The following is a 17,388-nucleotide window of genomic DNA, read 5'->3' as shown; positions in this document are numbered from 1 at the left end:
GACACTCCTTCATACGATTAGTGAAAAATAAATAAAAATTCCAATGTAAACGTCATAATTACAATTGGTTGAAAATAAAAATGGTTGTAAAGATCTCTAAAGCCTTTTCAGTCAAGAACGAGAATTCACGTAGGGAGCTGTGTCAGCATGCGTAGGCTGCAAAAGATCAGCTAAAGAGGGAAGAAAATGCTTTCAGAGAAAACAGTGTTTCAGGTGTGAAGAATACAGGGCCCCAAGTAATATTATTACTAATAGTTTATGCTAACACCTGACTTTCTTATTTAGATGTAAATTAAATATTCAACTAAGTGTGACATTCAGAAAAAAACAATCTAGAATAGTCTGTGGTATTTGTATAGATGAAACTTTTCTAAATTAAAAAAAAATAGAAGCTGCAGAACAGTCATTACGGTTGATGGGCAGTGCGCTATTTTGTCTGCTTAACATTCTGTATGAATGTCTTCTGTATTATGTAGTGTTTAAAATGTTTAATTAAAAAGTACACAGAGACTCTAAGCTGATCGCGCAAAAGAAAAATCACCCATTGTTCGTGCATTACCTTTCTCAAAAAAAAATTTTCATGGATTTTAAAGTCATACAATGTCTAATTTAGGCAGGCACACGTATTGTTTTTTTATTTTTGATTTTCTTTAAAATTGAAAGAATCAGTTGCCTATTGTGCCATACAATATTATGTTACATTTTTATGTTTTTGAGAGACTTCTGAACATTTCAACTAATGCATAAAAATGTAGCCTAATGCCTTCTCGAGTTATGAGCTCACTTACACATGGGGCCCACTTAATTCAAACTAAGATTTCAAAAAATGCAACCAGGTACTAGATATTGTTTAAATAAAAGCTGTGAACATTTTCAATAATTGCAGTCTTTAAAATGCCTGTGGTTTGAACACTCTGTGTCATTTGTTGGCAGAGTTATTGACATCTGAAGCATCCTGTCTCAAAAATAGGAATTTAAGAAAGCAAAGGTTGTGAAAACAGTGACAAATGACCCTGAACAAAATACGGTTTGACATTGTTATTATTAATTATTATTAATAATTTAATATCATTAATAGTGATCAGATACTTTATTATAGTTCGGTTGAACTGGGGCGGGAGTGGCAAGGGCACAAGCCCAAGAACTTGCATTCGCTACAATATACTATTTCATTTTCAGACTTGTTGTAATGGCTTGTCTTGAATTGCCCCATTGGGATGCAGTATTTTTTTTTCACTCCCATTGTTGCGAGTATTCATATTTGATCATTCATATTTTCGATTTATTTATTGAACACGTTGTGATATATAAAAATAAAATGTCAATATAATGTTCATAATATTTACTACTTTCTTTAAAAAATAACCTTTTTGTTGCAAGAGAAATGCATGCCTTGAATGGGAATTGAACACTGGCCACCAGGTTCAAATTTATGCGCCTAATCCACTCTCCCAAGCAGTCATTTTGAAAGAGTGCTGAAACATATTCATGAGCGAATGAGTGAAAGAAGTTGATGCAGATGTTTACAAAGAAAGTGGAATACGTTAATACTTTGAGCTATAAAAATCTATTACATTTAGATCCTTAAATTAATATTGTTATTAATTTCTTTAGATATGTGATTCCATATTATATTCCATATTAAGCAGATTCCAAACAGTATACTTTTTTATTGCGATAACAAGTGCAAGTATTCATAGAAAAGGTTCAAACATTACAGCTTTTTATAAAGTATATAAACTTAATATTGTCAGATCGAGCACTTCAAACCTTTTCAAAAATAACCACAGTAAGTGACCGAGTGACTTTGATGCATAAAATGTTTATAAAGAAAGTGGGATGCTGTTGTGTATTTTTTATTTAAACTACCACTACCAGCCATATACAGTTTGTATAATATATTTATATTCCTAATTAAATAAATTAATATAGTTTATGACATTCAGAGACTTTATGGACCTGTTAGTTTTATGCTCAGCTACCAAACTTTCCCTTTAGTTGTAAATTACCATACTAATATATCATATTAAGAGGATTTAAATATGCACAGTATTGAGATTAAAAGAAGCAATTGTTTCACTAACAACTTATGCACCATTAGTGCATTAGGCCATTTTGGCCAGCCAATTAAGTAACACAGTAGGCTGTAGATGTTTTCCAGCAGTACAGGGTTTTATCATGCATTTTGAATGGCTGCATCTCTATATACATTCAATGTTTATTGTTTTTAAATAATTAGGACTTTGTACTTTTTGTTATGATCTTTAGAACATACATATGTAATATACAATAAAACATTATTTGTAGTGAATGTGGAATGGACAATTAAAAATGCAATGTGTTTCCTGAATAATGAGAAATAATTCAGAAACTTTGTAAATTTGTTATGCTTCAAGTTTGCAACATTTCCATCTGTATTTAAAAGAGAGATTTGTATGGTTCTTAGAAAAAAAATAATTGTAATTTTTGTAATTATACTTGTTTTCTTACTTAAACAACTGAAAGCAATAGGTGAAAAAAAATGTAAAATAAAAGGTGTTTTATGTATTTACACAGATATCTAAAAGATACAGTTATTACTTCCTACAGTTACCATGGGATATAATTTATTTATAGAAATGTTTAGAAGAGGAGTATCCATGCATAATTTTTGTAGTATAGCTGTGAATACTTTTGTAGCATGCAGCTGTGACCCTAGCTTGTATACAGATGCAGCCATTCAAAATGCATGGTACAAACCCGTATTGCACGCGACTACCCACTAGCCACTGCGGCGTACCGCGGTAAGTGATTGGCTGGCCAAAATGACCAACAGGGGCACTCGTGGTGCATTGGTCGTTAGTGAAAAGATTTAATCATTTAATCTCTTTACTGTGCACGTTTTAATCCTCTTAGTATTTAATATTTATATGGAATTTTACAACTAAAGGGAAATTTTAGTAGCTGAACATAAAAAGAAGAGGAGCATAATGCATCTGACAGTCATAAACGATATTAATTTAGGAACATAAACATATTATGCAAACTGTATATGGCTGGTATTGGTATGGAGCAGGTGTTACTTTGAAATAAGCAAACAGAAAAAACCCATGAATAGACATAGTGCAGAAGAGGGATGCAGGAACACAAAAAAATCACAGAAAGGTGTGTGTTACAAAGGAACATGCAAATATGAAATAGATTTGGCAGAGAGTGAGGAATCAGAAAATTAGCACGCATAAAAAACAGCAATTCTGTCAGTGAATATGGTTTCACGGAGGGCTTCTCAGATAGTTGGGCATTCAGGTAGATTGTCAGGCAAAAGGATTTGTAAATATATTTTGTTAAAGCAAGTCAGTTTTTTGGAACACATAAAAGAGATTTTTCCAAGAAAGATCTGAAAACGAGGAAGAAAAATCACCTGTTTTTCATGCATAAAAAGTGGTTATTAACAATCGAAACCTGCTTTTATAGCTTTTAAAGTCATGCAATGTCTAAGTTAAGCAGGAACACATCATTATATCTCATTTTGTATTTCTTTTTTAAAAATTAAAAAAATGTTTGCCCAGCCTAAGGGGGGGGGGGGAGGGTCTGCTCTCATTGACAGCTGACACTCCTTAATACACTTAAGTGAAAAATTAATAACGCCAATGTAAACGTCATATTTACAATTTGTTGATAATAAAAATGTTAAGTTCTCTAAAGCTTTCTCAGTCAAGTATGATAATTCACCTAGGGAACTGTGTAAGCATGCGTAGGGAGAAAACGATCAGCTAAACAGGGAAGAAAATGCTTTCAGAGAAATGTTTCAGGTGGAAGAATACAGATCCCCAATTCAATTTCAGCCTAAACCTGTCCCCACACACCCTGCCCCCACTGCGATTAGAATATACACAAAGTACTGAAAACTTTACAGTAGATGATCAGATGTTTCGCAGACATAGGCATAGTACATAATTCAGGCTTTATGAACTCACACCTGGGATTTGATTAATTAGGGTTATTAATTATTAGAGTTCATAAAGCCTGAATTACGTACTATGCCTACGTCTCCGAAACACCTTTGCTAGTTAATGCTATCTCACTTTCTCGGGTGTGATTTTTTAGGCAAAAAACAGGCTGTTTTGTGTTCTTCCTAAGATTGTTAAGTGCAGTGTCAAATTGTTTCCACATTAAACGATTCATATGAAAGGCAGTGACATCACTGTCCTGAGGTGTGTGTGTGGCAGGCAAGCCGGTTTAGCCTTTGTCACTAATGAAACCACTAGATAAAGACATAAATATGGAAACCCCTACATTACAAACTCCAAGCGTTTTATTTTGTCTATTTCTACAATATCGACAGCAGTGTAGTTACAAGGAACATGTCAAAATGTTTTCAAAAGAACCACAATTGAATGAGTTTTACAAAAAGAGAATTATCTCAATGATAGTTTTATGTAGAGGCTGTGAAAATTTTCACAAGTCCAGGTCTTTAAAATGCATTTTGTGTTATTTAGAAATACCAACAAACTCAATATAGTGCCGATAATATTTATTATCAGTAATAATATCAGTAGCAGTTTGAAATTAATTTGTTATTAATAAATGACTTAACTTCGAATGTGTTGTGATATTTAGAAATATAAAAAATGTCAATATAGTGTCCATAATATTTGCTATTTTAGTTTTTCAAAGAAATGTTTATTTGTTAAAAGAAAAGTCATGGTGGCAGCAGGGCTTGAACTGCAGACATCAGACATACATGTATAAGGCACAAGCTTAAGCCATCACGCCACAGACACAGTCACGTGGAAAGCAATGAAACAGCCATACACATATCAATAGAAAGTCTTATACTACTGGTTGTGCTACAGTACATGAATATAATTATGTCGTTATTAATTTTTTTAGATATACGATTCCATATTATATTCCCTGTTAATCAAATTCTAAAAGTATGCTTTTGTTTATGCCGATAATGAGCAAATTCACAGTAAAGGTTAAAACATGATCACTTTTCACAAAGTATGTAAACTTAATATGGTAAGAAGGAGCACGTAAAAATGTTTCCAAAATAACCACATTAGGACTTTGATGCTTAAATTGTTTAGGGAGAAAGTGGAATACTGGTGTATGTTTTCTTTAAAATACCAATACCAGCCATATACAGTTTACACAATATGTTTATGTTCCTAAATTAATATGGTTTATGAGCATGTGAATGGCATGGTGAATCAGAGATTCTCAAAACTTACTTTGTCTGATTGGAAACAAATACGTGATCGGATCAACTAAATGCTGTGGTGTTACTTTTTGTCAATGAAAAACTAAAGTCTTTTTGTTTACAAAGACGGTTACAAAGAAAGTGGACCAGGGTAATACTTTGAGCTTACAGCTTGTCCAAGGTCATTCATTATTAATACTATTAGTAATATCATCGGTAAAGACTTTGATGCATAAAATATTTTTGCATAATTAAAATATTTATGATAAAGAAGTTAGTAGTGGTAGGTTGTGTACTTTTGTCCAGCTGAGCAATTTTGCTTTTATAAAATATACCAACTTTTTAATGTTTAATGATTAACATACTGTAATACACAGTTTAAAATTAAAAATCTAAAGTGTATACAATTAAATTCTTAATTGGATAAAGATTGTCCCTCAGCAGTGATCAGGATTCGAAACCAGGTGTTTTCTGGTGACAGCTAAAATACTGTACATGAGAGTTTAAGCTTTATTAGCTCCATCTGGCAGTTTTACAAGGTGATTCCAAATACTAATAACATCATCTAATTTGCATGCAATAAAATGTGGTATGACGCGTTTTGATGCGACACACCCACCGCGTTGTACTGCAGCGTACTTCGCTCGTTTTGAATGGCTGCACCTGTAGTGTGAGAGCAGATTCCCCTTTTTGCCATAAAAAGACAGAAAGATAATCCTGTTAAATCTCCAAGGTCACAATGATGTCACAGTCTACATAAACTCATAACAAAAAACTTGTTTCATGAATGAATAACAAATGAGTTTTGCATTTGTCATGCATATTTGAATTTTGAGTTTTATGAAGTGTAATTAAGCAGCATTCCCAAAAATAAAAGTTAGTTTTGGAGTAAAATTACTATTTATCAGACCCTAAAATATTTCAGGTTTTGATAACTCTGGTCATAAATGTAATACATTAACATTGCAGAGTCAAAGTTATCAAAGAGAATTTTGCCAAAGTAAGTTAAATTTAGCTGAAAGCTGAAAGGTCCATGAAAATTATTTGCCAGATGCAGCAATTTTGGCATCATTAATTGTGGTACCTAACAACATGAGCATCACTTGTTGGTTGTGGTTTCAAATAAGTTATAAGACCATTTTCCTAGTTAGGCACACTGTCAATAATTACATAATCAGCATGTTATATTGTGAAGCATAAAACTTTAAAGAATATTGGCACTGATGCCCTTTTACCACAATGGTACTGGTCACAAAAATCACAGAACAAACCTCCATCAGATAAAGACATATGTTTATTTCTCTTCTATGTCTTTTTTGTTTATGTCTTCAGAATTAAAACAGTAGCTCTATAGAATGAAATAACAAACGTATCAGTTAAAAAATCTAGTCAATCTCAAAATGACAACCCAAGAGTAACGGTACGTCTTCCATACTATCCATTTTTTCATTTTTATTTCACTCATTAATGGGTTGTTCTTTACTAAAGTTCATGAGACAAACACAACTTTGCAAACTTTGCAAACACGACTTCAAGAACAGAAGCACACAACTTAAAGAGAAAAAAAAGGGTAACCATCCCCCTTAAGGCAAATGAAGAATGTGTGATCCATAACCACTAAACTGTTCCCTTATTAAAGGTTTTGCACATATCCCCTCTATCAAGGTACAATTACAACTTAAGGAGATCTCTCTTCTTCCTTTCATGATATATTTCAATATTGAAATCTCCTGGTTGTTAGACAAAATACAGGCCATTACACTGGCTTTAAAACAGTCTAAAAAACACAGAGAAAAGGTACATGTTTAACACATAGGAGTTCAACTTCTTACACACAAACAACAAACATCACACACAATAAAACAAAAACAAACATTCTGTTGTACACATTCAAACATCGAAAGGCCCCTTTCTTTCCTCCCCATTATATCATGACTGGTGCCATTTGTGTCATCCAATAAAGGCCAAGCAACAGTTCCTGTCATATTTAGAATTTCCTACTACTCTTGAATGTGAACTTGCAACTTTCAAGTGCAAAGCACCATTTATAATTGGTTCAGCCTGGTTTTCTAGAATATTATTTTATTATATTATAATGTATTATTTTATATCTATACTTTGTTGTAACTATATTATTAAAGTATTTCTATGTTCAAGTCACAGTCTTCTTTTAGTATGGATTTAGTGTTTGGGACTAGTAGGGTTCCACCTAAAAAAGAAATGCCTAATTTAATAATTAAACGTCCCCTTTTTGTCAACTACTATTATTACTGTATGGGGGAAAATAATATTTATATGAAAGAGAGTGTTGATAATGTGGCTATAATATGGAATGCAGGAAAATGCATATGTGTATTTTAGTAAAGGTATATTTTGAAAGCTAGTTTTATAACTGGGACCAGTACATTTTCTCCAGCATATGTGCTGAAAAATACTTAGCGTTTATTAACTCTAGTAGTGGAACTTTGATCAATATTTATTGCTATTGAAAGACATTTAAAAAAACAAAGCTAATGGAGAATTTTTTCGATTAAAGGAATGTTAAAATGCTGAGGAAGCTAGTCTTCTTATGAAGTGGGCCATAACTCTACATTAAAGTACTATGATAATGTATATTTCTTAGGCAAGGGCATTTTTTAAAAATTGCAGATGCTCCAGAAAGTTAAGCACTTTCTGAATGTGCCTAATGAAGGAAAGTAGATAAAGCAATCTTTTTTGTAAAGGGTCCAGTCATCTTAGAAAATGAGTGATTATGAAAACATGTTTTCAGGAATAATAAATCCTGAACATTAGCACTCTTACACTCTTCACTGTGTTAATTAAATTAGGGGTAATTAAATTAATATTACATACATTTGCTCTCTATTTTTCTAAAAAAAATCATTCTTGGAAAAAAAAATGCACTTTGGACTTTTCCGTAACATTTATGGTCAATTTAAACTTTGCAACAGTAAAAACAAAAGTAATTGTAATTGGATTGCCTTTGGGGAAAACTTTAAGCCATTTATTTAAAAAATATACTGTATTTATTAACAGTTTTGTAATAAATATGATGAAATGTGTTTTTGCAGGTGAGTAGGTCTTTATGGTTGCATTGTGATAACTTTTTTCTATCTCACATAGTTTCAGATATAGACAAGTCCATATATTGGCTGAACAGCTTCTTCCCTATGGCCATCTCCTTACTTAACCAGAGGACTTAACTAACTTAACACATGAAAACGGGATGTAGTGTGTATTTAATTGGGGACCTGTGTATGTTCTTTGTCTAAAGTGTACGCATATTATTGAAGTATTTTCTATCTATCTTACCAGAGATACCAGACCAAATTCCTTGTACATGTATCGTACTTGGCTAATAAAATTATTCTGATTTTGGTTATCAGTGAAACACGTTTGAAAGACTGCAGAGTACTTTGCATTCATAAGGAAGTGTATTATTTTAATAAGTGCTCCTGTATTCATGCATTTAAATTTACTTAGTCAGCTAAATACTGTACTTAATTTAGACAGCTATACTGTAGCATTAGGACACTAAAATATGTTATGTTGGAGCTGACTTTATAATTCTAAAGAAAAGTATCACTGCATTTACCGCATTTACTAACTGTGCTTTAGTACTGATTATAACCACAGCAAAATAACAATTTGTTTATCTTTGTTACAGATGTTTTATTATGGACCTGCAAATATTGTTAGTTTTTAGTTTTTATTCATGTTGTCATTGTCTCTATACAAGTAATTTGTAAAGTAAAAAAAAGGTAATATTTTCTTTTTCCGTTTTTCAGGGTGTAACACCTGTCCGATCAAGGGATACTCCATTTAAGAAGAATTCATCTTTCAGCAAACCTATTAGTGAATATCTAGATGAGCCCATGCCTTACACACTAGAGAACTATCCTAACTTGTAAACACTCAACGTGATTAGGCACTGTTGTACCATAAATAGCTGTTGAATTTTCCCCTCCTTTTTGCATTCTTCATTCCTTTACTTTGTTAATTATTTTATATCCAGCATTTTTCTGTAAGATTTAAATTCCATTGATGATAATTCTGCAGTCCTTTGTGTAATAGAATTGAATTTTCTTAGGCAAAGAATTACAAATGCTTCCATGGAAACCAAACCACCAGCTTATTTTCTCGGCTGTCATCAGTTATAGAATGTTTTCACAAATGGGTAATCCGCAATACTTGTTTAAAGACTCATTTAACACTGAAAAAGTGTAAAGAAATGCATATACTGTAGATATTGATTCGCTCTGTTTATATTAACCCTAATCATTGTTTTGATTATATGTTGTGGGTCAACATTGTCATTGTGTCATTGATATACAGTACGTATATCTTCATTTAAGATAAAGGAAGTACAATACTGTACAGTAATAGTACAGTTTGTAGAAAGACTAAAAATACTGCTGAGAGGTTATGTCTCAACATTTATTTCAGTGTGCATAAAGAATGCCTTCTCTACTGTGAGCATTTCTTGGATTCTGATCTTTCTAAAACTGTGCAGTATGTAATTTTAAAATAGATTTTAAAATAAAAATTGCTGCATTTGGTATTTTTCTCTGAAATTAAAAAGCTGAAAGGGAATAGTGAGCATAGGTGATAAGATTATGAATAAGAAAGTGTACTACATATTAAGTTAGTAAAGTCTTTTGAAACCATTTTGCCTTTTTTATTTTGACAGTTTTTAATAGTTGTTTTAACCATTTATATCTGTATGTTTGGAATTATTAATGCTAATAAATCTAATACAACTACGATATAATACATAATTTATTGGACTGACACTGGCTTTGAATTATATCCTTTAATGCATATATATATACTGTTATCTGCATATTTCCAAAAGCAAAATACAGTAAACTTTTGCACAAATGTCTGAAGTATATAAAATAAAAGTGAAGTTCAATTGTGTTAATCACACATAAAAGATTAAAAAAACAAGAAATAATGCACAAAAGTATTGTTTTAATTGCTTAGGTGGTACTGGTGATTTCTTCACTTAAACCTCTAACAACCTGGACTTAGGAAACAAGTAAGATAAGATTTTTTATTGACACAGCTCGGTTGCAGTTGGATATTATTGCAGGTGATCTGAAGTGTGGAAAATCATTTATACACAGAGTGTTTAATTTAGAATTGACATGAATTTAGAAATCAAGTAGAAAAAGTATACATAAATAAAGACACATTTAGTTATGTCCGAACTGTTGTCAGTATTCATAAATAATTGAAGAGACGTGTAATCATTAAATGAAAGGACACGTTTGTATATATTGATAAATTTAAAAAATGTATCTTACTGTTATCTTTCAGATAAAATGTTGTCATGCTATTTGTTTATTTAATACAATATGACGTGTCAATATATTATCTTTTATTCTCTCTACATAGGGCAGTAAAGCCAGAGAGTTCAAGCCTGTGAGTTGTTGAGCTGCTTTTACAGGACCTAATGTGCCTGTCATATGGTTATTCCTGTAAACATGTCATTCGAGTTCCTGTGCCATTAGCTGAACATTGTGTGTCTAAATCTGTACCTTGGCAACACTGCAACATCTAAGAGGAAAGAATGTCATCTGTTTGATGTGTTTCTTTCAATGTTAAATTGCATTCTTGATACTGTATATGCCTTGCTGTCATCTCTACTCTTTTTCAAAAAATGTTTTCCAAAGGAGAAACTATTCTGCTATAAAAATGTAAGTTCTATGCTCTTTCACATACAGTAGCTCCTGGTACTCATGGGGGAAAGTATACCTGCTTTGAAAATAGAATGATATAATCAATTATTAATTTTAATCACTAGGTTTGAAGTGCATTTATGATTAAACAGAAAGACAATGCACTTAGGACATTAAAATCTACCTGTAAATATATAATTTGTTTTAACTCTGATTCCAATTAACTATGCCTTTTAAATATGTCTTCTGTGCATTCACATCTAATTTGTAAGTCAAGAATCATGTTTTAAAATGTTTTATATCTCTGTGCATTTTCAAATATAACATTTATCTTATGGGGATTTCTTGTACAATTTTCTGTAAGGCTATAGCATAAAGGATTAGATAAATTTGCATGTAAGGTCAGTGGCTGCCAAGGACCAGAAACGCTAAGCCATTAATTCCAAAAACGTGTAGTGACACTGCTAATACCAGGGTGAGAGAGGTGTCCAGGACAGTGAGGAAAACCCAAGTGCAGGTGAAGCAAGAAGACATGGCAAGCAAACAAGCAGAAAACCACAATCTAGTAATGCAGTCAAAAAGATGAGCAAAGTTCATAACCAGGATAGCACAGAAGCAAAGCAGAAGGGGAAATTCATAAGGTTTAAGCAAAGCACAGTCAGAAAGCAACAGGAATAGAGACTTGAGAACAAACTCTGAGACTTAGCACCTTAGCAACATAGGGCCTGCACTCAGTGGGGTAGGCATGCTAACAAACTACACACAGGTTAAACAGATTGCCTACCAAAGTGCATGGTCACTGCAACCAACTGATTGACAGGTCTAGAGAGGCTCTGCCTGTTGCCATGGTGATTCTAGTGCATTCTGCATTGCTCCCGTGGGAGCAAGTGTGACAAAGGGTAGAAGAATAATATATTTGAGTGGTCACATATATATATAAAGATAACTAGTTTTCCCTACATACAAAGTTGATCTCTGTATATGGAACTTTTAGACCCAGCTATACAGAACATAAGGTTACAAATGAGAGGATGCCATTTGATCAGTCTTGTTCATTTGGTTGCTAGTAGCTTATTGATCCAAGGATCTCATCTAGCCATTTTTTCATCCCAAAGGATTTACTTTAACTGACTAGATTGCTTCATTTGAAAACATAACTTCTGTTTTTGGTGCAAAATACCTGTGTCCACTTCTGTCCTCAGGTCCCCCTAAGTCAATTCACCCTAGAAAACACTCTTATTGAAATGGTACAAACTTCTAGTTATTTGGTTACAAGCATGATGTTTAACCTGCCACTGTACAAGGAATCTGTGAAAAGGGAAAGCAGCCATCACCTTTAGCCAGCTAAATAAGCTAGCCTGGGGCAATAGCAACTTTACCATAAAGATGAAGATACTGATTTAGCAAGCATGTGTTCTGACATCTTACTGCATGTGGGAGTGGCTGCTAACCCCCAGACAAACAGAAAAAAATGGCCTCCCTGCTGTAAAATTCGTTTTTGGAAATGTATTTTAATTGTAATAGTGCAACTTTTTGAGTCATGTTTTATTCATGTTTAATATGTCTGCCCTGCCTGAATCTTCACACAAATAAATATACTAACTCACGTTGATGTGATTAACCAGTCATGGTTCAATGTGCCACTGATTAGCAAGTGAATCTTGCTAGGGATACAAATGAAAGATTGACCACACCCTGTATTCATTTTGATCTTTTATTTTATGACTATATTTTAATATTATATTTATGTATTATCTCATTGTATTTAATATCTTACTTTTTTAATTTTGTTTGATTTCTAGCAAAAGAGTGATTGAAGACTACTGAGGAAGAATATTTCTTTTTTCTGTTAATGAATCTACTTTCTGACCTCAAAATAAATCTTCTGGACTTTACTTTCTATATCCTTTTGTGCCCATCTTTTTTTTCTGTGTTTCCAATTTCTGTCCTTCTGCATAACCGATGTGCACTTAGTGCACTTGCAAAGACCTCCCACTTATTGGGAAACAGAAACAACATGTAACGTGTTTAAGCAACAATTCAGTTGGCCTACTGAGGCTGCTGTAGGAACACAATCTTTTGTCTTTTTTGTGAGCATTTCCACAAAAAGAAAGTTACATTTCATTCTTGATTCGTCTAATGAAAAGAAATAAGATAAGAAACAGACTTCCTTGAAACTGCATTTGTGGTAAAGTACATCAGTCAAGTCATATCTTTCAATGATTTCATTCAACAAGCTCCACACTTAGAGATCTGTTTGATAAACTGGAAACGTGTTAAGACAAAAGCAGCAACTGTAGCACATGCTTGTTTTACAATCAAGCTCATTGATCTACAAGTTCCAGAAAAATTTACAAGTAAACCTGTAAAGATATCATTGACAGTTAAAATATTCCTTGAGACTTACAGGAATGCCACAACATGCCCTGCACAGATTTACTCAGAAGTAAGAGCTTTGGTTTTAAAATGCTCAAAATTCTCATGGGATCTCAAGACTTCTGTTTTAATGGTTGTGCTGCTTAAAAAACAGCAAAGCAAAACCTCACTAACCCTCTTGCAGCAATTAAAAGTTTGGCAGCTGAATTGAGGTGTTCCAAACATGGACATCGCTCTGCATTTTATCCTCACAAATTACAAACGTGGAAACAGCATGGTCATTCTCCAAGATTAAAAGAATTAAAAACTTTGATCATAAAAGATGGAATAAAATGAACTGCTTTATCTTAATGTCCTTTGAAAACAACCTGAAAATAAAACTGAACTTTACTGACATAATTGAAGACTTCCATAAAATCCAATCTTGGAGGAAAACCTTATAGCCGGGGGTAAGAGTAGCATTTCTACATCACTTGGGTTAATGTATTACAGACAGTATTTGCAAAAAGTGCAATTAAATCTGCCAACTAAAATATGTAGATACAAATCAACAAGCTGTAATTCAGTTTTTCAGTCAAATTCTAATAATGACTTAATGGGCCGCAGAATATAATGGGGGTAACACACTTAGTGCTTTGGCTTTTACTTACAAGGCTAAGGAAATGAAAGTGTGGGTCGGAGATCACCGCTGTCACACCCCCTCTCCCTCTAAAGATTGAGCCAATGGTGATGTTGGGGAGGAGGGAGAGGTGCTAGACAAAATGTGCACAGCACCTTGTTTTACCAGGGAGCAGAAGTGTGAGATTTGACCTCCATCCTGACTTTTGCTCAATAACATCATCAATCGTAGTCTGATATCATACAGCCTTCAGAATACCATACACCTTTTCTATTTCCTCTGGCTTTTGCTTTGAAGGGGATAGAGAATGTTCAGTTCCAGTAGTTGGGCTTGTTCCTAATTAATGTAATAGAGGAACCGAAAATTTAAGTTGCACTTTGTGTGACTCACTTAGCTGAGGGAATGGCAACCCTGCTCACCAAACCCCCCCTCACAATAGTTGCTTCAGGGGTTTAGATGGGGTGTGGGTGGAGTGCAAGAGAGACATGTCAAGGGAAGTCCTGGGTGCGAGATTTATATGCAAGATTCATATGTATAGGCAAGTGGATGCTTGTGAGATTTGGATTTAACCTTCCTCCAAAACGCTTGTTATGAACTTTACTTACTGTAGGGTTGAATAAAATAAACTGCTCTTAGTCATTGTCCTTTCTTAAGCATTTTCAATATAAAGCAAATGTTATTTTAGTCTGTTATTCCGATGTTAGGGCATACAACACCAGGCCAATTATTTGCACAGTGACTCAGTTTTAAATATAATATGCAGCTACATTTCAGTTTCATTTTAAGAAATAAGGGGTTCAAGTTTACCTAGATGCCCTAGTATTGAATTAAGTCATTTGTGCAGTCTTCCAAACGCGCATTATGACTCTTAAAATATTTGCTTCTTGAACAACAAGAAGGAATTTATAGTATTACTATGAAACTTCAAACTAGGTTTTACTGAGACCGTGAATCATCAGCTTTTTTTCTAAATTACATTCCTCCACTTTAGCACCTTTGCTCAGGTAATCTTTGTTCTTCTCATAGAAGCGTTGATAATTATACATCCATTTAACAGCGCTCTGAGAAAAATTGCCTGTAACAGTTCCTTAATCCTTTGGATTTATGGCACTGATGCTCTATCTTGTCTCTAGCAAAAGTACTTTTCTACAGACCACTAAAGCAGAATTCTATTTTTCTTTAAAAATTGTTCTTGTTGTACCTGGTTCCTGATTTCGCAAAGATTTTACTTTTAGGAGATTTTAATAATTGTGTTGTGACACAGTTTTTAGTTATGCTCACATCCATTTTCTGGTCATTTTGTTTTTATCTGTCTGTTCCACTAACTACTCACAAACCTAAGTGTTTGTATGTTTCAGGTGGGCAGTATGGTGGCTGTGGTTAGTAATGGTGCATTGCAGGATTGAGGCACAGGGTTTAATTCCTGGGGCACTATCTATGTGCCATTTGTACAGTGTTCTCCCTGTACTCACATTGATTTCCTTTGAGTGCTCTGGTTCCACTCAGTCCAAAGGCATACTGGTAGGTTAATTGGCATCTGGGAAAATTGGCTCCGTGTGAGTGTGTGCTTGTTTGTGTCTATATTCTCTGACGGACTCATGTCCTATGCAGAGTGTGTTTTGCCTTGTACCTGTTGCATGCTGGGGTAGGCTCATGACCCATAATTAGATAAAGCGGTTAGAAATTGGATGGATGAGTAACATAAGTCCTGTCAATTCCAATTTGCTTTTCCAATTTTTTTTTCCCATTTTATCTTTTAAGTGACCCTCAGCCAGTTAGATTAGACTCCATTACACTTTACTGAATGGAATTGTAGGTTGTTTAGTTACATAAAAAAACTATAAAAATCTTTCTTATATATTATTCTCCTTGGTACAACAACCAGCTTTGGTCCATAAAACCTCATGGGCATACATCTGTTCGTTTACATTGTTTGTAAACAACACCCAGCATTTCATAGTTATGCATAGACTATCACAGAGTCAGTGTTTTTCCGGAGTCTAATTGAAGAAGGGAAGGGTAATGCTATAGTCTCCAACTCAGCAATTCTTAAGTACAGCTGAGATCAGCACTCTAAAGAAAAACTGTCCAATGCAATATATTTTCTGTATTTTTTCACTCTAAAAAATTGAAAAAAGTATGCACTTTTAAGCCTAGTGCATTAAACCTCGCAATTTCAAGGGTTCTCCCCTTATTGGGTACGTAAAATACATTTCACCACTTATTTACTGGATTCCATCTCCACTACCTTGCTTTAGATTTTGTTCCCTGCCAAGTCTCATGAATATCATTATGGTCTAGAATTCTTCCCTTAAACTTGCAGTTATTACAGTATATGGCTGTGAAAAAGCATAACTTAGCTGTTGAGTAGTTATTGGCTATATATAACCATGTTTGGTATACATTTGAGAGTTCTAGGAGAGGCTGTTGTGTAGCTGCCTGCAAAGAAATTGTATGAGCTTTATCCGTTTGGGTGCAGATGGATATGTAATACAGAAACAACTCTTGTTAGGGTCATCTATGATCTGCTGATGGCTACTGACTGGTTTTTGTATCTGTTCTTGTAATAATAGATCTCAGGATTGCCTTTGGTACTATTGGTCATACCATCTTGCTCAATAGATAACATAGGGTTCTTAGTATTTTTTATTTCCTTTTATGTGGCATAAAGCTTATCAAATTGATAGAAAAAAAATTAATTTAGGCATTTTTCATCATCTTCAAATTTGATCACATCTGACATCCTGCAAGGTTCTGTTCTTGGTCCTCTCATAGGTATGGCATCCAGGGGTGTAAAAAGCATTATACAGTATAAAAAGTATAAAAGCATAACAAATGAGTAAAAGTACTGTTGGTGTAATGGTGGTGTTGTCCTGGCAGTTATTGGAATGGGAATGGTAGATTTCTTTCACAGAGAAGTAATAATTTGTAAATGTAAGGACATCTGAAAAAAAAAAAGTTAAATATATCACATAGCTGATCTGCACAACATTGCAGAACTCTACCATACAAATTATGTGGACCTGCACTTTTCCTTACATTAATTATCTTAAACTGCCTACGCACCTCTGCTGATCACCTGAGGTGGTTGAGTTTTAATTCTAAATGGGTTTAAAACACATTTAAATTAATCAAATCTATTGAAATATAACTAGCTATTTAAATTAAACCCAACAATTATATAAAGAAAAAAAAATTCAATACCTCCATGTTTCTTTAGATGTGATTATGTGTTGATATAGACAGAGACTATATCAACTTTCACTGCCTGGATTCTGTGCACTTATGTACAGCACAGGGGATCCATGCATATTACGAGCCATGGACATAAAAATTCCCCAACTTTATGTAGACTGACTGGAAAAAAACGGCAAATTTCTAGTTAATTATATACTTTATATAAGTACTATATTAGTTAACGGTAATTGAGGTGTAATAAATGTTCTATGTCCTAATTTTACATCCTCTAACTGCAAAAAGCCCTAACAAAAAAGTTCTGAGAAATGTCAAGAAGCTCAGAAAGA

The 17,388-nt window shown here is 33.6% G+C and overlaps 1 protein-coding gene across 1 annotated transcript in view; it reads left to right on the top strand.

Annotated features, from left to right (window-relative positions):
- Window positions 1-12,771, top strand: part of spag8 (sperm associated antigen 8) — a 38,459-nt gene extending 25,688 nt beyond the window's left edge. The window contains exon 6 of the mRNA XM_088911012.1: window positions 8,974-12,771. Coding sequence (XP_088767138.1) covers window positions 8,974-9,096 — 123 coding nt within the window. The 3' untranslated portion in view covers window positions 9,097-12,771. The remainder of the gene's footprint in view (window positions 1-8,973) is intronic.
- The last annotated feature ends 4,617 nt before the right edge of the window (window positions 12,772-17,388 follow it).

Source organism: Atractosteus spatula, chromosome 3 (genome assembly GCF_055471065.1).
Source record: "Atractosteus spatula isolate fAtrSpa1 chromosome 3, fAtrSpa1.hap1, whole genome shotgun sequence".
NCBI classification, from domain to species: domain Eukaryota; kingdom Metazoa; phylum Chordata; class Actinopteri; order Semionotiformes; family Lepisosteidae; genus Atractosteus; species Atractosteus spatula.
Note: the sequence above shows the minus strand (reverse complement) of the source record. Positions and strands in the feature narration are given on the sequence as shown.